Source organism: Cryptotermes secundus, unplaced genomic scaffold (assembly GCF_002891405.2).
Source record: "Cryptotermes secundus unplaced genomic scaffold, Csec_1.0 scaffold1228, whole genome shotgun sequence".
NCBI lineage: Eukaryota > Metazoa > Arthropoda > Insecta > Blattodea > Kalotermitidae > Cryptotermes > Cryptotermes secundus.
The window spans coordinates 384,130-406,275 of record NW_019745102.1 but is presented as its reverse complement, the minus strand read 5'-3'; the positions used below and the strand labels follow the sequence as shown (position 1 = coordinate 406,275).

General features: G+C 39.4%; 1 protein-coding gene across 1 annotated transcript in view; it reads right to left on the bottom strand.

Annotated features, from left to right (window-relative positions):
* Nucleotides 1–11,392: 11,392 nt before the first annotated feature.
* LOC111875026 (E3 ubiquitin-protein ligase Ubr3) overlaps nucleotides 11,393–22,146 on the bottom strand; it is a gene marked incomplete in the record, with an annotated part of 109,374 nt that continues 98,620 nt past the window's right edge. Inside the window, 8 exon segments of the mRNA XM_033755694.1 lie at nucleotides 11,393–12,211; nucleotides 13,871–14,016; nucleotides 14,985–15,124; nucleotides 15,472–15,603; nucleotides 16,294–16,638; nucleotides 17,567–17,856; nucleotides 19,052–19,261; nucleotides 21,551–21,881. Coding sequence (XP_033611585.1) covers nucleotides 13,899–14,016; nucleotides 14,985–15,124; nucleotides 15,472–15,603; nucleotides 16,294–16,638; nucleotides 17,567–17,856; nucleotides 19,052–19,261; nucleotides 21,551–21,881 — 1,566 coding nt within the window.

Below are 22,146 nucleotides of genomic sequence, written 5' to 3'. Positions count from 1 at the left end.
AGAAACATGTTTTAGGGTATTATGCTGCGTATCCAATGAAAGTGAACCAGCGTTTTTGAGGAACATCATCTCCAACCTGAGGTTCAAAGACCAAGCCAAGCCAAGGATCCCAGCCTGCTTCATGCTGATTTCTTCACTCTTGTCACCCTGAGGATGAAGGCAGCATGTACTTCTGATACTACACAGAACTAAACTGTGTGTCCAGGTTCTGTTAGGACTGTGTTCATTAAAAATACAAGACATGACTTATTTTCAAAATAGTCTCCTTCTGAATCAATTGAAAAGTTTTTGAGAACAGTCACTTTATTCCTTTTGTTGAATCGCATTTAAAACTGCGGTAGATTCCCTTTGGATATCCTGGATGGTGTCATGACCGTCTCATTATTATTATTATTCGGAGGGGGTGGGTTTCCCCATGCACTGCGACCATTTGTTGATCTATTGTGCGTCCCCCTTTAATTATTCTAACTAGTCGCCATGCCCTTCCATTACTGGTGCTCGCTATCAGCCCCGTTCTGCCAGCGAGGTCGGCCCTCTCTGGTAGTGGTACTTCCACATCTACCAGAGAAATTGGAAACTACTTGGGCGGGAAACTTCCCTAATTTTGCTCAGAGGTCTCCTAGAGACTGTGCCGTAAATCTACAACACGGGACACATGGCTTAAAGTCCTTCCCGGAGGACTTTTTCCTTAAATTTTTCCACCCTTAAAAATTCAACGACCTCCGCCGGGTTTGAACCCGTGTACCTTGAGTCATGAGGTGGGAACGTTACCCCTAGACTATGGAGGCCGCTCTGACCGTCTCCTTTCTTACTTTTGGGAACAACCAGAAATCTGCTGGAGTCAAATCTGGCAAATATGGAGGATAATCAAGGACTGTGATCCCTCTTCTGGCCCAAAAATTGTGCACGATCTTCGATTTGTGGGGTGGGGTACTGTTGTGGAGGAGCGACCAGGAACCTTGCTCTCTATGTTCAGGTCAAATTCAAAGAGTTCTCTCCCACAAACGATTGAGGACTCTGAGATAATAATCAGAATTCACTGTTTGACCTTCTGGCAGAAATTCCTTGTGAATTATTCCTTTGGAATCGAAGAAAACGGTTAGCAGTGTCTTTACTCAACTTTTTGCATGCACACTTTCTTTGGTTTCGGCTTCTTTGGGCTCAACCACGCTGCACTCTGCCGCTTTGTGAGAGGCTCATAGTGAAAACATCATGTCTCACCACCAGTAACAATCGATTTTTTAAATTTTGTATCACTTTGGGCTGACTGTAACATGGCTTTGCAGTGTTCCACTCTGGCATGTTTTACATCACCTGACAGGGTGTGCAGACCTTCCGTTTGCCCAAATCCTTGGTCAAATTTTGATGCACAGTACTTTTTGGTATTCCCAAAAGCTCCTTGATGAGTCTTGCAGAAACACATCTGTCTGATGCAAGGATTTCGGTCACTTTCTTTCACATTTTCTTCAGTGCTACTTGTTCTCGGCTTTGATGCACATGGAGCGTCTTCAGTGTCTTCCCTGCTGTCATGAAATATAGCATACCATCAAAAAATGTTTGAGTGACTGAAACAATCACTACTGTACACACTCTTCATCATTTTGTATGCTTCTCTGGCTGTTTTGCCTAATTTCAAACAAAATTCTATGTTGGCTCTCTGTTCAACTGCCATTTTCTGACGAGCATCAGAACAGTACTGTTACATTCAAGGTCAGAATACATGATGCAGCGATGCTTGTGCTTTGAGATTATAGACAGCCACAGCTGAAACTTCAAGATTCTTAATGCCACAACTCACCAATAGATGGCATTGTCTGAAAAAAAATAGAGAGAGAGAGAGAGAGAGAGAGAGTCCTAACGGATCCTGGACACCCCACGTATGTTATGAGAACCCCAGATCCAACATATTCTATCTTCATTGGTTTTGAGGTTACAATTTACATGTTCAGATATAAATGTAAAAAGATAAAGCTATCCCTGTAAGAGGCTGTGGAGGCCCTTAGGGTTGTGAGTGGTTTTGAGACATTGAGGCTCTCACACTTTCTAGACAGTTGGCTCAGAGATGGTGATGAGGTGTCAACCTTACACACTGCCCACCCTTTACCCCAGGAAGATTCGTGGTAATCATTTCTGTTAGAGGCTGAATCGACCACACGGCACAGCATAGCTTGAAGGATTAGGTCAATTGAAAAATCCAGTGACCTCATCAGGAATTGAACCTGCGACCTTCTGGCTTGTAGCATAGTGCCTCAACCAATTACATTACCATGTGCTCCTCAGATGTAAGTGACAATTCAATTTTCATTTTAGTCACATGCACCTCAATAAAAGCAACAGGCTGCCAAGTGTTTAGAGATTCAAGCATTTCATAGTATTATCACAAACTAGTGACATGTCAAATAGCAGAAACTAAAACTGTCATAAAAAAGCCAACTTAGTCAAACTGTTAACCCAACATAAAATGAAAAGGACAATTTTGGGGGGTGGAAAAGATAAAGTTGCCCCTCTGCTTAAATAATTAAGCATTACACCATGAAGATGTATGGTGGTGGGTAGTATACATTTATTTTTGACCTCGGAACTAGATGGCATGGAGTGGTTAGCTTCATGCCCCAGCCACTTCATTCCCAAGGAAAGAGCCCCTAACACACACACTGGATAGTAGGCTGGGCAGGACCCATAGCCAGTGTGGATGCAGTAGAGCAGAGAAATATCTCTTGCTCCTGTCCGGGACTGAACCCCAACCATCCAGCCTGTTGCTATACTGACTGAGCTGTTGTAGCTCACTGGGGGGGGGGGGACTAAATGAATTTAATATCCATTGTGAACATACAATAAGTAACACATCATTAAGGTACAGGGGCATAGAAGCAACACATATTGTAGACTTCCATCAGTTTTGCATTCTGGCTACATTCCCTCCTGATGAGAACCCTGGTAGCCATTGGACAGGAGGATATTTGAAACCAAGGTGCTAAGGACAACATGTAGAACGGACTGGGTGGGTACTCTCATAGTACTGTCAGCACTGGAGGTTAAGATTAGTCAGATGTGAGGCCTAGATAAAAAGGAGTGTAGACATAAATTTGGGCATAAGTAATCTCTTAGAAGATCAAGGTGATCATACATCAATTTTTGGGAAATAAATATTCATAATGTTGATAGGACTGAGCTAACAGAATGGGTCCAGTGGTAATTACTACATAATGATTTTTCAGGTTGTTACATCATACTTGATTATGAATGTTCACATATATTAAAGACACTTTCATCTCCATCTGGTGCTGATGTCAAGGATAACTTTACCATCTATCTAGATACTAATGGGATGAAGTATTCTTCAGAAATTAACTGTCCCATAAATCCAATTAAGAATGTTTTCTTCAAATTCCCATTTTATCTTAAAATAAAGGGGATGCTGCATATTGTTATTCAGATGTGAAAGAATGGTAATGTAAGATTTAGGAAAGAAAAGTAAATAAAAGCAGTGATCATATTTGTCAGCACATTCAAACCACATTTGTTATGAATGTACACATCCAAAATGAGGAAAAACATTAGAAACCTAATAAAATTACCACACTTTGCTTCCTGACTGGTTTGAAACCAATGAATAATCTTATTGTAACAGCATGTACAAATAAATGTCATGGCGTACTTTGACCTTGTAGTACAACTTTCCAAAGACATGCAAAATTAACTATTATAGAACCTCAGAATGTATTACACTGCAGAAAAGAGCAAAAGACAGATTATTCACAGATTTAAAACATAAAATAAAGTGTCATATGCAGGCTTCCAGTTTTTTGGCTCTTCCCAGAACAGTGATGAAATCTGTGAAACAAATAACATACTAGTTCACACCAATTATTATTATTATTATTCATAGCAGAATAATGAATCCCCTGATATCAGGATAAACTATAAAACTGAGTAAATTAAGATTACTCTCTTACGGCATAACACTGGAGCTGGGATAGCAATGGGCTGGACAGCTGGGGTTCAATTCTTGGTGAGGGCAAGAGATTCTTCAGTGTCCAGTCCAGCTCTGAGGCTCACCCAGCCTCCTATCAAATGGGTACCGGGGCAAAGGGGCAGGGATGTAGGGCGGACCACTGACCTGCATCTAGCGCAGAGGTCAAAAACGCTCGCGCTATACCTCCACTCCTACATACATCTTCATGATGTGGTGGTTAATTAATTAAGCCCAGGAACTTTACCTTTTACGAGTATCATTTTTGCAGTGCAACATTTTATTTCTTACATAAAATCTTTCTCCTAAATTTGGGGCGTATGAAAATATTTCACAACCTTAAGGGTTATGACAAAACTGTGACAATGTGACATTATTCTTAAGTACCCAGTAGAGACTAGAAAAATAATACAAGTCTTCTGATTAGGAACAGTAAGAGGTTACAGGATGATAATATGATTGGACACTTTTGGCATAACTGTTTTTATTTGAAAGCTCCATTATTTCTGGATATTCCTAACCAAACAGACTGTACAATTCTCACCAAAAAGTGAAAATATATTTTAAAATTCATAACACAATTTATTTACCTAATCCTATCAGTAAAATAAAAATAACAGCACTCCCAGTCTGACATAAACACAAGCTCTGCCCACATTATACCCTCCATCTGCAACATAAATAAACTCAGTTCTCCTGTAGTTCATTCAGTATCACATTATCATCAGTCATCAGTGATGTATTCAGTTTTGACAAGTGGGTTAGAAAGAAATAACTATCATTACATCATACAGTATATACAAAGACATTCTTTTTAACATAATCTTGAATACATGTGAAAGTGCAGGATATTCTGTTTGTTCTGTGTGCAATCAAATCTAGTAATCCATAGTGCCACTATAAATTAAAACCATGCATTGATATATGTGGTAAAGTCATTAAGTTCGTGGAATACAAGGTATTCACATACACTTATGCAGATCCACATCGGCCCTCAAAATAGTTGCTGTTGGCTGCTATGCAATGTCTGCCAACGTTGATATAGCTGTCAAAAACATTGCTGAAACATATTGGCAGTAAATTCCTGTATGGCACTTTGCAGCCATTCCATGAACTTATTGACTGTGGCAGCATGACACAAATACAGTAAATACATCCAACAGAAATTGCCTCAGGAATCTTCATTATATGATTATTACTGTTATATCACTGTCATCCAGTAATGTTATGTGAAATGGGATTCCTTCTATCACCTGCAAAGAGTAACTGAGTTTATATTTGAAGAGTACCAGAGCTAAGTGACCCTTATTACACCATGGCCAACCACCATTTCATTTTGTGCACTGTTTGGTGGTCAGGACGTGTTATGCACAATTTTTAAACTAAGTAATAAGAGAAAAGAGTAAAATTAATTATTGTTACTGACTGCAAGTACCCAATATATTTCACTATATGACAGCTTACTGCCCACTTACAGTTCATGTGGACCTCTTTGTAATGAGATGTGTGCCAGAGTCCAGAACAGCAGATCTGTTTATGACTGAAGCATCATGCTAGCAATAGGTATCACAACTGAGACATGTATATTACACCCTTATTGAGGGATTCTTCATAAGATACTGGTCATGTCATTCTGTGGACAAATAAAACAGAATCTTACAAAGAATGATCAGATGTTAATTTATGTTCAGCAAGAGGATCTAATGAGTCAGCCTGAGGAAATAAACTGTACTTCTTCAAGAGTATAACTGTGTGCTGCAGTCAGTTGGAAGCGATTAATAATAAACAATCACATCATTCCACTTCAATATGATACATACTGGGGGGGGGGAGAACACTTATAATTAAACTCTGTGCTCTTTTCAGCCGGTACATGTACCAGCAAATTCGTCAAAAGCCACACATCTGCCGGTGCAGTATTATTTTGACATTAAGGCTAAAACTGAGCATGGGTGTACCAGCAAATATGTTTTCTGAAATGAGCATTGGTTATTTCATCAGAAGTCCACATACACTAACCAACTGCACTGCTGTGAATTTCTACACGAGTCTGTGAGTATCAAGTGTTAATAGTTCCTATGCCTGAAAATAACTTTCTTTCATGAAATATTATGCATTCGAATAATCAATGAATGTATCCCACTTTGGATGCTTACACTTATATATGACAGCCCCTTATGTAGCAATATTCTGAATGTAAGATTACATAATCTGTAGAGAAGCAAGGCAAAGTTATTCTATAAAGTTGAAGCCAAAATTAGAAATGATGGATTGTATGAACAGACTTCAGTCATTATCTGGTATATCAGATGGGCTGACAACTTTGTGGATTATCAAGTGACCAAAAAGTTATGAATTTAAATGTGAGTGAGCACAGATATGGTAAAAGGAACTATCTCATCAGTTTGATCTGTAAATTCATAATTTTCCAGAATCAGAACTGGATCTTTGAGCATGCGATCATTCTTAAATGTCATGAACAATCAGCTGTTATGCCCTAGTTTTGACTTCAGAAATGAAGAATCTACATGTAACTAATTTATCAAGACAAAGACAAGATTTGAAACTTGTACTGTAAGTTCATTTCCTTGCTTGCCAATTCTTACTACACAGTGTCAAGCGTGAAGAATTATTCAATTGTGGATATAAAAGTTTTCATGATGGTATTAATCCATGGGCTTCTTTTAGGGACACATGCCATGTAACACTGGAGGAAAAAATTGATTTACTTTTTATTCCCAATTTGAAGTTGGAATAATTCAGTCAGTATAGTGACTAGGTGCAGGTGGGAAAACTGAGGAATTAGGGTACAATTCCTTCCAGGGTAAGCTTTTTCTCTTCTCCACAGCGTTCAGCTCCAACCAACTGGTGTCAAGGGCTTTTTCTTGGGCAAAGTGCTTGGGATATGATGCTGGCCATTCACTTCCATATAGTGTCAAGGTTATGTATGTGTGGCATTATACCTCCAGTCTTTATTGCATGCTATTTAATTAAGAACAGGGATAACTTTCATTCCCAGTTTGGTCAATCACAGTTCACAATTTAATCCAAGTATATCACTGGACACTCCTGTTTGCCCACAGGTTTCTTTGTGTCTCCCTGGTCCAGAGAAAAAAAATGAAAATTTCCACATGTCTCTAATAATTAAAGACAAGATACTGAAAGAAACATTACTTACCATTCAAGTTATACAGGGTCTGACAATAAAGTTTGTGAACTCGCCGTGTGCTTGCTGTTGCAGCAGTGAGTTTATGAGTTTGTACAAACTGAACAAACAGTCAACAAAGTTTACTATTTGGAAGTACTGAAAAGGCTGCATGAAAAAGTTAGACAGAAATGACCCAAAGTTTCTGCCAACTGCTCATGGTCTTGCATCATAACAATGCACCTGTTCACACAGCACTGTCTGTGAGGGAGTTTTTAGCTAGTAAATAAATAACCATGCTGCAACGCCCTCCCTATTCTCTGGATCTAGCCCCACAATGACTTTTTTGTTCCCAAAGATAAAGGAAATATTGAAAGGAAGGCATTTTGATGACAGTGATGACATCAGGAGTAATATGACAGCTGCTCTGAAGGCCATTCCAGAAAACCAGTTCCAAAATTGTTTTGAAGGGTATGCTAAGTGCTGGCACTGGTGCATAGCTTCCCAAGGGGAGTACTTTGAAGGTGACCACAGTGATATTCAGCAGTGAGGTATGTGGCACTCTTACCGCGATGAGTTCGCTAACTTTATTGTCAGACCATGTACCTAACCTGTGACAGACACTTATATCACATATGTATAAATAAATTATATACATTTCAATTTGGTCAAACTCACAATAAAGGCAGATGAGATGGATCCCTGACAATAAAGGCACATTCAATTTTATATACAGCAATAGGCAAGAGATTTTCCTTTGTTTATGGAAAGTGAAGGAGCAGGACCATGTTTTCACAGAAGCGTGCCACTGAATCCAGGTCACATTCTCACACTATATTATCACCATATCTACACCTATTCTCTGAAGCAGGCACACACACTGAATTTGAGGTTCTCACAGCAATGACAATGAAGGGACCTGATGCTGCGTAGTCCAGTAGAAGTTCACCAGCATTTTCAGACAAACATTGCTCAGAATGGTGAACTCTACAGCACTATACAGCATCACAAGACAGACGATACTATTCATCTTGGTCAGACACGGTTTTCTGACAATTTTTTTAGATATTTCTTTTATCCTCTATGCAAGCTACATGTCTAACCAGTCTAATAGTTATTATAAAACATGACATTTGTTACTTTCTCTGTCTTATGCCATGTATTAACTCGTTCATGTTAAAAGTTTAATGACAAAGACTATGAGCCCTGATTATTGTGTGTGAAAGCAGAAGACCCATGTTCAATCTGTGACTGACCAAACCAAATGTTATAACCAACAAACAATAATGGTGCAAAATGACAAGTCTGACTTCATTCACTGCTTCTATGCAGTGCAAGAGAATGTTGCAATATAACAGGCAATGTTCAGACACATCTCTGAGGGTTTGTTCTCATTGTCACTATACAGTGGCACATGTCATTACACCACCATTAGGAAGTTATGTATATGATGGGAACTGATAGTGCCATTTCTGAGATTCTGTTGAAGATGAGGGACTTTCCTTTTGCACAGCTGCCTACTCACGGTATGATGTGCCCTCAAAAGAGCCCCCGCCCCGACAAGACCCTATACTGGCCCTGGCCTGCTACCTGCTCGCTCATCCCTACAAACCATTCCCCTCTCCTCTCTATTGATTTCCCATCTGACCCACTCTCCTTCCCTTCCTGTTCTTATATAGTTGGGTGTTTTCGACTGGTGGCTCAGTCTGCAGCCGCCTACTCATGCTGGTTCCTCATTCATGGATTTTTCTACCCTGAATATGGAGGTTGTACATTCCTCTGAAACATCAGTTCACACAATATCTACATGGTGCCACATCACAGAAGATGGCATTCTTCAGTCATCGCCATTAAAACCTCAAATCTTACATGTTTCAGAGAGTTTACATTCCAGGTACCATGGCATCACTTGACAGAGAATAGCAACAGATTAATTCTACAAGTCAATACAACACATGCATGCAAAACACTGTGTGAGACTGAAATAAATAAAATTATATACATACTGAACAGGAAAATTTTAAGGATGGCGTATGTACCAGTTACAAGGACAGTCACAATTAATAAATAACTTGGCGAATTAAAACCTAAAAGGAAATGTCACTGCATTTAATTAAATCAAGATGCATGAGGGAGTGAAGGTGTAGCTCCACCATTCTTATCCTCAGCATTAGATGGAGGTCTGTGGTCAGCTTCATGCCCATGCTGCCTTACCCCTGAGGAGAGAGCCCCACTTCCCGATTTTAAGGAGGCTGGGCGGACTCCAGAGTTGGTCTGGATGTTATGAGTAAGAGAGTAAGAGAGAAATATTTCCCTTGCCAAGAACTGAACCCTGGCCATCCAGCCCATAGCCCATTGCTCTACCAACTGAGCTAACCTGGATTGAGTGATGGATATTTGCAGGAGATGGAGTGGCTGGGGCATGTGATTGGATCGGATCAAACAAGGGCGGCTAAGAAATTCTTTTGAAGGACGTCACAAGGTATAATAAAAGTGGGACATACCAGAGATGGAAGCCAAGGCAAACATTAGAGAACAGTGGATGTGTGCTGTAAAGAAGGCAGCGGTTCTTAGAGGACCACAGTGTCAAAAACTAATTCATACAGTGTGCTAAAAAGAAAAAGGGGTATATATGACTAGTATGGGATTTGACGTTTTCGTGGTACGAAAAAACATATTGTTATCTTCTGGGTTATGATACCGTGCACTTTTCTAGGTTGGTACCAATGTCTTGGAGGAACATATTGCTTCTATCTTCAGGACAGATAACGAAGACAAATGTTCTGCAAAAATATTGGTACACACCTAACACACTGTACGGATATCAGGATATACCTTTATGGAAGGTGAATAAATGAAATGAGTATACTATGACTCAGAATGGCATTATGCACACAAAAATGAAAAAAAAAAAAATTAAATTATCAAGTGAGATATTCAAACTTAGAAGACCCTTAAAGCTGAAGTTTTTCATGCAGGTTATTTTATTGTGTTTTCAGTACTGCAGTCTATACAGTGCGGAATGGCAGGATGACAGATGAACTGGAAAAGACTTGAAAAAGTGGTCACGATCCAACTGAGGTACCAACCCAGCATCTGCTTGGTGGCACTGAGCAAACCATGGAGAACCTCAATATGATAGCTGCTGTCCTGACTGAGGTTCAAACCAAGCACCGCATGAATACCAGTTCAGACTGCTATTGCTATTCCTCCTTGTATGTTCTGGAGGGAAGGAGTGCAATATTAAACATATGCAGTTACACAAATTAATACCAACTTGCAGCGGGTTACTGAGTCATACAAATCTGGTCTCTTCTGCATGGGATGCAAAGATGCTGAGATTGTGTGAAAACCAAGCGACAAGAGAAGACTGTCTTCCTGGATGTGACACCATGCAGTCCAGAAGAATGTACTGTCTCCATCTTCTTCGCTGAAGAATAAGCCAAGCAAGCAAATATGCAACAAGGAACCAGCAAGAAGCAAGCAGCAAGAACAGAAAACCTCTGAAATAACTTGAAGCATGAAAATTACTACCTGTGAAATATGATGATTTACTTACATAAAGAGTGACAAATCCATGCAGCATGCAGAACCAGTAAAAATGTATAGACATTTTGTTGATGTCATGAGAGAAAGGTCTCGTAAAAGACCAAGTGTATAAAAGAGAAAAATATTAGAAGAGGGAAATTGGTTACTGATACAGTGGCTTCTGAAGTGTGGGGAATATCTCTCCCTGGTGTGGTGTGACAAGTTGATTGAGGGGGGGGCATGGGATATTCTGGTGAAGTTATACAGTAACATCAAACTTCAATCCAGTAATTTTGCATGTTTCTAAAATCTTGATTAGTATTACTATTTGATAAGAATTTGAAATGTGTTTTTAGATCTGAAAAAACAGAAAAAGCTGCATTTTATACACAAAAAGTTATAGGGAGGGGGGACAATAATATTTTTGCTAAGCTGAGGGGCACCATTAACATAAAATTTGGAAATCATTGCAGTAATATTAACTAGAAAGTTACCTTGACTAGGGCATATTAACAGCTTTTGTTACAAACTGTTATGTTCTATAATACCTATAAGACAGTGAAAATACAACAGATTTAGAACCTATCACTGAAAGATTTAACCAACTTAAAATCCGTAATTCCTGTCATACAATCATGGCATTGATAGAACTTTTGCATATTCCTCCAGACATTTTAGTTTCAAGATTCATATGCATAAATTACTAGATTAATTTTTCAGGAGGACTGCACTTATATATGTATGTCTTAAATTTCAAAGTTTATTAGCAAAATGTGTAAAACATATTTAAAAACAACTGTTACATGAAATTATACCTGTGACTCCAATTATGCCTTCCTCTTAAAATAAAACATCCATACTTCTTACATTTGTCTGTCTCACATGGTTGTTCCTTTCATAAATTGCACAAGTATGGAATTTTCACAACAAGGAACTTATGACGACATATTATTATCAAAAGAAATGTGATATAAGAATTTCCATCATCAATCTTCTAAATTTGTATGGTTAATATTTAGCATGTGAGAGCTGACAAAATTTTCTTCCTATGCCTAATTTTTTACAGACTCTCATTTCAAACTGATAGCTATTCTCGTGCATACCTAGTAAGTTCTTCAAACAAGCATCAGAACATTCAAATCATATACAAAGTTACAATTCAACACTTGAAAATATTACCTCACAAGATTTTAGTCCTACAAAAGGTCAAAACTCAATATTTTGACGCAGCAGTGTGCCCATGGGTTATGACAGTTGCATTACAGAATGTCATCCTTATGCAAATTATAAAGACCATGAAATTCAAGATATGGATATTAACTTTGCTGTTATAGAAATCTGGGATATTACATTCTTTTTTTAAGCAGAGGATATAAAACAAATTCAACCAAAATTAATTTTATCAAGGAATTCAGATCACATTATGTCCACGCGTTAGTGACACACCAGGATACATATAGCTGGTCCTCTGGTTAGCTTAACGATGCAGGGGCATGGCTGGTTGCGTAGTGTCGACTCCCACCTTACTTCAGATTGTGCAATGTATTACCTCACTTTAAGGTGCCCTGAAAAAAGCCAACAAGATCAAGGCAAATGTAAGATTGCGTGGAAAGTGTGTTTACTACAGTGAAGCTTCAAATTTGTGCACTTATATTCTACATTTTTCCAATTTTATGTACTTCACTCATCCCACCCACAAGCCCATAAGAGCAATGTTAAACTGTGACCAATTTCATGTTTCTCATATACAACTTATATTTGTCCTGAATCGGCACTTTATTTTTCGAGCCTCGAGAATGGGAATTTACCTGACTTCATGTTTCGAGCCAATTCAAAGTACGAGCACTGCCTTACACATGCTAAAGCAGGCATACCAATGCCTATAAAGTATCTGGACCTCACATGCACAAGCTCAACCAACTGCTGATACTCTTTTTCATGCTCAAAGCTGGGCTTGGGTAGCTGCATCCACTTCTTTTACTATGAAATTCATTACCGACAACATCTACGCAATGCCAGCATTGTATATAATGTGGAATTCCATTTACTAATTAATTCTTTTTGCCTAAAATGTGGAAAATAAAGCCAAATAGAAGGCATTTGCAATAACTGACAAAACCAGTACAGTAAACTCTTGTTATAATGCACAAATAGGGGAACAGGGTGTCCATTATTACCACAGTCCACCATAGCTAAGTGAAGGGGTATTCACGGAAACACACCATACATACACGGCCAATGCGCCACATCCTAGAAGACAGCATTCTTGAAAACGAAAATTGTTTAAAATATTTCTTTCTAAATTTCTTCCAACATCAAACTTCATAAAACATCCATCCAGCAGTTCTACGATTGTTTCATGCATACACACAAATGGATGGAACTTAACTGGTGCACCAGAGGACAGCAGATGCTCCCAAAAAGGCACATGGGTAAGCCACAGACTGAAAATTGTGGCCAGGAGTATACTGCACATGTAAGGGGCTCATGATTCCTTTTCTGTCATTATGTATGTCTGCTAATAACCAAAGTGGGTAGTAGTTAATGACAGGACCAGATGATGACCATAATAAATGGCAGTGAAGTTATCTATGCTTCAGTCAATACTGCAGTCTCAAACGTTATCTTCGTCTACCCAGAAACTTTCAGTTTCATAATATGGATATTCAGAAGGGTTATAGTTTGTAAGAATGGATCATTGGCGATGTCAGAAGTGACTTTTCAAGAGGTTACCTGCTCTTTTTCCTTTGTGAATTATTTTACAATGCTGTCAGACTATACGGTGTTGAACAGTAGAATGATGAAAGATGAACTGGAAGCAAAGCGGTTGTGGCCTAACTGAAGGTACTATCCAAGAATTTTCTTGCAGAGACTGAGCAAAACCATAAAAACTTCAATCAGTATAGCTGTGCCCCAGCTTTAGTTCAAACCTGGCATCTCCCAAGAGTCTAGAGCATTGCAGCTACACCAACCCATTCAGTGGAAGGCTATATACTAGTCTACAGATAGAAAGAATAATCAATCACTCATGCACTCGCTTTAAAAACCTGCTGTTCTGAAATTCTATCTTCCACGCAACTCATGCAGCCCTTTTGTTCACATATAAAAATGTATCCTCAAGGGACTAGCCTATTTGGTGTGAAATACAACGGCAAGTGTTAGATCGATAATCTCGTGGCTGCTGAAGTCTTGGTGATGATCACTCAACTACTCCAACAACTTACTTTATTGACTAATGTAACTAGGTTTGCCTCACAGTCCATCACGATGCCATATCCACTTCCTGACCGTGTGATCGAAACGAATGGAAAGCCACTGTTGTTCCAGCAGCCAATAGCGACTTCTGCTGAGGTACAGGGGTTTTCCACGTCTGGAAGAAAGGACAGCAATATCATTTAGAGCAAAGAGTACTTCATAAATGCTAAATACAGAGATCTAAACCAGGTGCATCACAACTGAAAGTCTAATGGTATGTCCAAATGCTTCTGATAACAGTGCATTACAATAGACATGGGTATTATTCTGGACACTTTCCATTATCTCCAAGATTTTTCAGATGTAACATTTTGGAAACTGGATCTGCCTCAGAGAACCAAAACATTATTTTTAACAGAATCTGATGAAGAAATCAAAATTAGCCCAACAAACATATGATAAAGGCAACAGCATAAGTGGTGATGGAGCTAGGATTTCACACTATAGATCAAATAATTACATGTGAAATACAAGTTGTCCCACATGGCTTGGATGGCCAGTCTGGTATGTCAGTCATGTCTGGATATTATTAATGGAACAGACAATGAACTGGGAGGGTTTCAGTATCTTTTACACTTGATGAACACCCCAGAGGATTCTAAAGGGTTCTGATGATGGTGGATGACAAACAGAATTACTGGGGTTTTGGACTTTTCCCATCGTCCAGACTTCTAGGTAATAGAGGACATGACATTTTGGAAACTGGATCTGTTTCCGTCTTCACGTGATAAAGGAAGACATCCACTCAGTTGAGCCCCTTAGAAAGAGCTGAAGGCTATATACTAGTCTATAGATAGAAAGAATAATCAATCACTCATGCACTCACTTTAAGAACATGAAGACGGAAACAGATCAATTTTCCGAAATGTCATCTCCTCTGTTACCTAGAATTCCGGATGGAAAAAAGTCCAAAACCCCAGTAATTATGTACCCCAGGCGATGCCCAAAGAGCCAAAATATGCAGGGCACAATCAATTAAAATGACATTCATTTCAAAACATCACAAAATACTGGTTAAGAAATACTGCTCTAAGTTACTATGTAACTCGCAGCTGAACTGCGTCCAACGAGACGGAATCTTACTTGAGATCTCTGTCCTCCTCGCCAAAGCTGTCCAAGTAGACGCAGCCCCAAAGACAAGCACGTTTGTCCCGAATCACAATTATGCATGAAGAAGTAACTACTAAAAAGATTCCAGTGCCCCCTCCACAGTCAATAGAATGCTGGAATAACACACATAAACCATTATCAGAGTACACCAGTTTATTCACATCAGTTTCGGCAATATGCATCTGCGATTCATAACTCTAAGTTATAAGGGTCGTTCAAATTACACCCATTCAGGGATTACTCTAGACAAAGCAGTAATAGCTGTTAAAAAATTGTCTTCGTGGGCAATGGGGCAGGCATCCCACTGATGTACCTGCCAGTGGAACCCCTCTGCAAAGCCCTGCTTGCAGTACGACACCACTGTGGTCATAACATCTGTATCTGACCCAAATCATGGTCCCCACATGGCTGAACATATGAACAGGTTTCATTTGACAGCAAGCATGCACCAAACATGTACCTGCACAGCCTCGCACACATTCGACTGCTTGCAACATGACTCCTTAAGGCAGACCACCGTTCCACAAAGCAGACAAATACTGATCTCACGTGGTACTGAATGGCATTGATTGCACTGTTTCCGATGGTAATACTGCAAAAATAAAAAATTAAGCATTTCAAGTTTTCACTATTCTAAGGATTTACACTGTTGTTGTATGAATTTGAACATCATGTAGAAGACCTTTATCTTAAATGTGGAAGCAGTATTTTCCTCCTAAATGTTTGTACCAACCTATGAGATTACATCATAACTGAAAAGATCACAACTCTGGAGTTACACAAGGCAGTATGCTAGGATTTGCCTGGAGGAACCAGACAAAACCATAAAGTACCTCAGCCAGCATATTCGGTATGGTGGGCGAGATTTAAATTGGGGACGTCCTGAATATAAATTGGAAGTGTTACGAGTTGAGCCAACCTGCTAGGTGCAACAGTGTTGGATACATCACCGGTGAGCTTTCAAATGTTATTTCTCCCACTCACAGCCAAAACACTCTTACACCCCTGAAGATGGATGCAGAGGTTCCTCCAAAGTAACGGTACCTTTCCATCAGGCTACAATGTGTCATATCCCAGAAGAGGATAATCTTCACAAGAAAACATCAACTCTCACCTCATCCTCACATGGGCAAGAGAAGGGCAGAAAAATGTCGCATCCCCATATGTAAATAACCACACATGACACTATTAATGAAAGATAGTATTTGCGTCTAAAAGCAGTTAAATAAACTTCATTCTTGAAAGGTTCTGGGTCTACAAAATAGAGCAGTACGGTACATACCTGGAAAATAGTATCATACAAGTGAGGTAGTCTAAGTAGTCGCGGCCGATGCCACGTGATATGATGATCAATAAGAATGTTATGTGCAGATATCTGGCTGAGATTCACGAAGACAACCAGCTCCCCACACCAAGATTGACCAGTTTCGCTGCCACTCGCAGGCCAATTGAGTGCAACTGCCGCATTAAAACGGTTCAAGTCCATTCCTTCAGTAACCAGTTCTAAGTAGTACACAAGTCCCACAAACTCAGATTCTGGACTGGTGATGTCCGGAAGGTTCTGATTGTACAGATGATGGCGCAACAGAGCTACTATTCGCAGGAATGGTAAACACAGTTCTTGAATCTATGGCACAAACAACAAAAATTACATAAATATTTATTTTATGGTTAATTTCACAGTGTATAATAAGTGAATAATGAATTGGAAAGACTGCTAGAAGTAGTAGCCACAGCCTAAATTAAGGCAGTATCCTGGAGGACTGAGGAAACTGTCAAAAGGCTCAGTCAGGATGGCCGGTCCCATGACCAAGATTCAAATCATGCGACCCCCTAGACTGTTGTTGTTGTTGTTATTGGAGAGGGTGGGTTTCCCCATGCACTTAGACCAACTGTTGGTCCACTGTGCGTCCCCCTGCGATATTCTACCAGTCTCTATATCCTACTGGTACTGGTGCGTACCATCAGTCCCGACTCAGCCAGCGAGTTCGGCCTCTACTGGCTCAGCGGTATCTCCATGATTCCCCCATCTACCAGAGGCGTTAAGACACTATTGTTGGGCGGGAAATGTCCTGAATTTGGCTCAGAGGTCCCCTTGGGACATGAGGTTCTTTTACGTGCCGTAAAGCTACGACATGGGACCCACAGCTTAAAGTCCCTCCCAGAGGACTTGTTCCCTGAATTTTTCCACCCTTAAAAATTCCACGACCTCCCGGGTTTGAACCCGCGTACCTTGAGTCACGAGGTGGGAACGTTACCCTTAGACTGTTACTTCCTGTTTTGACAATTCTAATAACATCTGCTGAAGAGTACAAGTTATGAAGCTGCTAATTACATAACTTTGTGTAGCCTCACATCATTTCCTTTCCTTTTGGTCCAAATATTCTTCTCTGCACCCTTGTTCTGGAATATATATAATCTATTTTCTTCCCCTAATATGAGACAGCATGTTATACTCCTGTATAAAACATGCAAGAGTGAAGCTGCTTATTTAGCACTGCTGTCAGTATGGAGACTACACAGTATCAGTACAGTTTTTGAACATAAACACAAACCTTCATTTCCACTCTCTCCCTCTCGGCCTGCGACACAACCATGTTGGTTCCTGTCTCTCGTACACTGCAGTTCTGGTCCTCCAGTTGGTACAAGTGAGTCTGCTCGAGAAGACCGATGATGAGCGCCATCACCGAGTCCAGTGACATCATACCTTCATGACTGCTTAACTGTCCAAATTGAGAGGCATGCCACTTAGCTCGTTCTGCATCTGTCATATGACAGCTCAGCTGCATTGCGACTTGGACGTACAGCAGGTTGTACAACACTTTGACGATACATGAGAAGATAGCTGTGACACATACAAGAGGAATAAGTTGATAGACTGAACAGAAAACATGCCTACGCAGTTCTGACATTCTCACTGCTTCACTCTTAGCCTCAGTCTCTGTCCCTTCCCTATATCACTGACTGCATTTTCTTGTGTGATTTAATCTTCTGTCCTGAAGATGGAGGCAACAGGTTTCTCTGAACCACTGGTACCTATCATCCTATATTACATCCTCATATGTACCATGTTCTGCTTTTGTATGCAAGTATCCTATTGAAAAGATAAAGGTATACTTTGCCTCTGTGCATACTTAAGCATCATGCCAGGAAGTACAGAGGAATGGATGTATGGCTTCACATTTTCTTAACCTTGTAATATGTGGAGGTCAGTGGCCAGCTTCATGCTCCAGCTTTCTCCCAGGGGAAAAAAGCAATGTGGCATCCACTGAACAGTGGGCTCGAAGGACTTCACAGCCAGTTTGGATGTTCTTGTGAAGAGAGAAATCTCCTGCCCCCACAAGGAATCAAATCTTGATTTCCTGTGCTTCCAGCCTGTAGTCTAGTCTCTGAATTAACTATCTGAACTTTTATTTTAATGGAAGACACTTTCAAATTTATTAATTTTCAGTTTCTGTTAGCACTGATATGGAAATAGAAGAATTTGAAGAACAGCTGGCACTGTAATGAAGTCTGTCATCTTCATGATTGACACTCTAAGGTTTCGTAGGAGTTTACCAGTGTTACAAAATTACATTCTGCCCCTCTCTTCAGTGCAAAAGTACCATACAGTACTGCATTACATCCCTGAAGATTATACTTTTCACTCAAACAATTTTTCAAGTATACACATTGCCCACACAAAGGGTTCATTTTTGTGAAATGCTAATCTACTCACAAAGCATATTAACTGAAGCTGAATTGGTCTGTTTACATTGTACACCAAAGATTATAGACTAAGGAAGATATTATTAACACAGTTGACATTTGCCCAGCAGATGCCAGCACATATAGTATATAACACACTGCTGAATCCACTCATCTTACAAATAAATTTGTACTAGGTGTATAATACGTTAACAATAACTATAAACAGGCCCTGAAAATGGCATACATGTGCTGAAACATAGCAATGCCATCTGCTGGAATAGTGTCACACTGACACATGTCAAGTTGCAGTGCAGTGTGATCCCATTTCACAAACCATTCAATTCACTTACATTGATCTACATGCAGAGGGAGCAGCAGAATGAACTGAATTAGAAGTGCAGTAGGATCTTGCAGCAGGAGGGGCACCTCTCTCTCATACGGTGTAAGAGCCAGAGGTTCTCGAGGTTCTAACCACACTCCGGCCAACTGTTCAAATGTATGCCAGACTGGCCAGGATAATAGTATACGACTATGCACAGCTAACACGTGCAGGAGGGGCACTGTAACAAGATATAAGGATGTAAATACCTTTTAATTTTTTGTTATTTATAAATAATCAATTCAACAGAGAAGAGGAGGGTCCTGCTTCAGAAGCTGATAGTCAGAGGGCCAATAAATTCTTGCATTTCTGGAACCCTTAGCTTCATTACATTGTTTGCAAGCATCTGCAACTGGACCCTACTCTAAGGCAGATGGCCACAATCTACATACTCAAAGTCTATTTCAATAAGATCTTGCTTTTCATCTATATACACCAAGTGATCGACTTCCTTCAGGGTTTCTGACTAAAAATTTATGTTTACAACACAGTCTTCAACTAAAGAAAGGTTATGACAGGACGCACATGTAGGTGGAATTGGGAAACAAGTGTCTGCAAGATTTCAATAAGGAAACATTGGGAAAGCAGTCTTCTGTAAGTTCGACACATTGACAGAAGGATTAATATTAAAATCAATCATAAGAAAAGGTATACAAAACTTGCTTCTGGTTGTGTCAAGTGGTGGATTTTAATATTACTCATACTGAAACTTAGGGTTCTGTACCAGCGAGGTTACCATACAGGCTGTCCCTTAATTTTTGTTTTGGGTTTGATCTATTCCCATTTCTTAGTAAGTGACTGTACTGAAAAAAAAAACGAATCTGAGAACATCAGTTTCTGGTATGATAAGAAGAAACTACATTTTTAGATTAACACTGATAAGCTGATTCTAAATCTGGAAATAACAATTCTCCACCGTGCCACAGTTCTGTGTACTGAATTACTGGCCAAAGCTGTTTGTTTGTTTGTTTGTTTGTTTGTTTTTGCTTCTTAGCATCCTCATAATTTTAGTCAATTATAATATGGTAGAATAATATTTTATTAATGAATAAAAATTTATCCTTATTTAAGCTCAATACTCCAAGTTGTGTAAGAGGTAGTTCATATGAAGAATGCCGTCTTCTGGGATGTGGCACCGTGCAGAACTTGTGTAAACTGACGTTCCTCTAAAATGTCTGTTTATACAAGATCTACACGGTGCCACATCCTAGAAGACAGCATTCTTCATAGTCACTGCCATGAAAACCTATTTCATATGTATTACATAAGACAACAAAAGCTTAGAGTGAAAGCCCCATTTATGTTTTCATCAGGAAGCATACACCTGAAAAGTGAAATGAGGAAAATTCTAAACGGCGGAAATTTAACACTGACACACTAAATATTAAATAGGGAAACTGTTATATTCTGTACATTACTGGAAAAGCATAGAAATTTATTGTGCTGTGTAACAGTCAGGTTATTTGTAATGTGAAGAGGGCTGTTGCCAGACTAAGGGGCAGTTCACAAGAGGCGCTTACAACAGATTTTTGGGAATGAATTTGGAAAACATCTCAATCTAAATACTAATACTAATTTTTCGGCCTCAACTTTGCAAATTCTCAGGTACCTGCTTTTTGCTTTGTGCAGTGGCACATGAACTGCCTGGTCTGTCAGAATGTAATCATTGGCAATGCTAACATGAACACATCTGGCAATAAAATCTGTCATGCCCTCTTTATGCTCATGGTCCAAACTTACTTGACCCTAGAACTGACAATTATTGTATACAATGATTTACTAAAATTTTCACTGGAAAAGAGATATGCAGCATATTTTCAAGCACTGTGAAGAAGGGGCTTGTGTTATATTTGTGACTACAATGAAAGAAAAATGTTGCAGACACACCGCACATACTATCTCATACATTAGTGAATTTGACTACTTTAACATGAAAATTAAATCCACTGTTGTTGAGCAGACCATTGCTGGTTACTGAATACTGAATGGCTTCTACCTAATAAGTAAAGCCCATTTTGTGTTTGGACTCCTACTGCATGTACCATTATTTTCCTGAAGATACCTGCCACATATGCAAAGTTATTTACAGAGTTTGGTTCAATAAATATCTTAAATTTAATCAAAATTGTTAGAACCAGCTTCTGTGTTCTGAGGTCTATCTGAAGGGTATCTATTTTTGAAGTTGGGATATTCATATTCACTGTGTATCAACTTATAATGAACTCTATGAAACAACAGATATGAATAAAATCCATCCAACTGAGGCGCTATTGCGGTGCACATCCATACATAAAGACGGAATTTCAAAGACCACTTTCTCTCACAATCATGATGCTTTCTTTCTCATACAAATGAACTCTCTCTCTCTTCTCGATTCTTGAAATTTTTGAAAATTGCATTGAACAAAAAAAGTCATTCTTACACATGCCAGGTTAAGATATTCAGGAAGTGATCAAAACGAAGGTCTCACCTATACAAGAGCGTTTAGATGTAAGTGGTACTGGTATATTGTCAATGAGGACGGTGTCCGTGCCAGACACGCTACCAGATGCGGCGCCCAAACCACTATCAGCAGTCCAAGAAGCACTGCCAGACGCAAAGCCACAACTGCTTGCACAAGTAACAAGAGAATTTCCTTTTTGCACCAGCTCCACTTCTAGGTTCGTCCTTGCAATGGAGGTGACAAACAGAAACACACTGTGTGATGTGGGTGCACGACTTCTCTGCTTAAACTTGTGGTAAGTGCTATTTGTCATATCTTCCATTGCTTTCCCCAGTGCTTCTCCTAATGATGAGTCATCCTGCAGTAAAGATGAGCCAGCTGTATAGTGAAAGCTGAATTTTTAAACTTTTGAAGGGACTTCCTCTAAAACAAGCATACAATCATGGGAAATGAGAAAGATGCAAATTAAAGAAAAATGTCCACTGTTTTACACCATAACTTTGGGAAGCCATTTAAAATATGTGTGTGTGTGAACACAAGAACAACATAAATGCAAATATACTAACCTAAATGCACTGTTATTTTTTAACTACTCAAATTTGTACATGGTTAATGGCACTGTC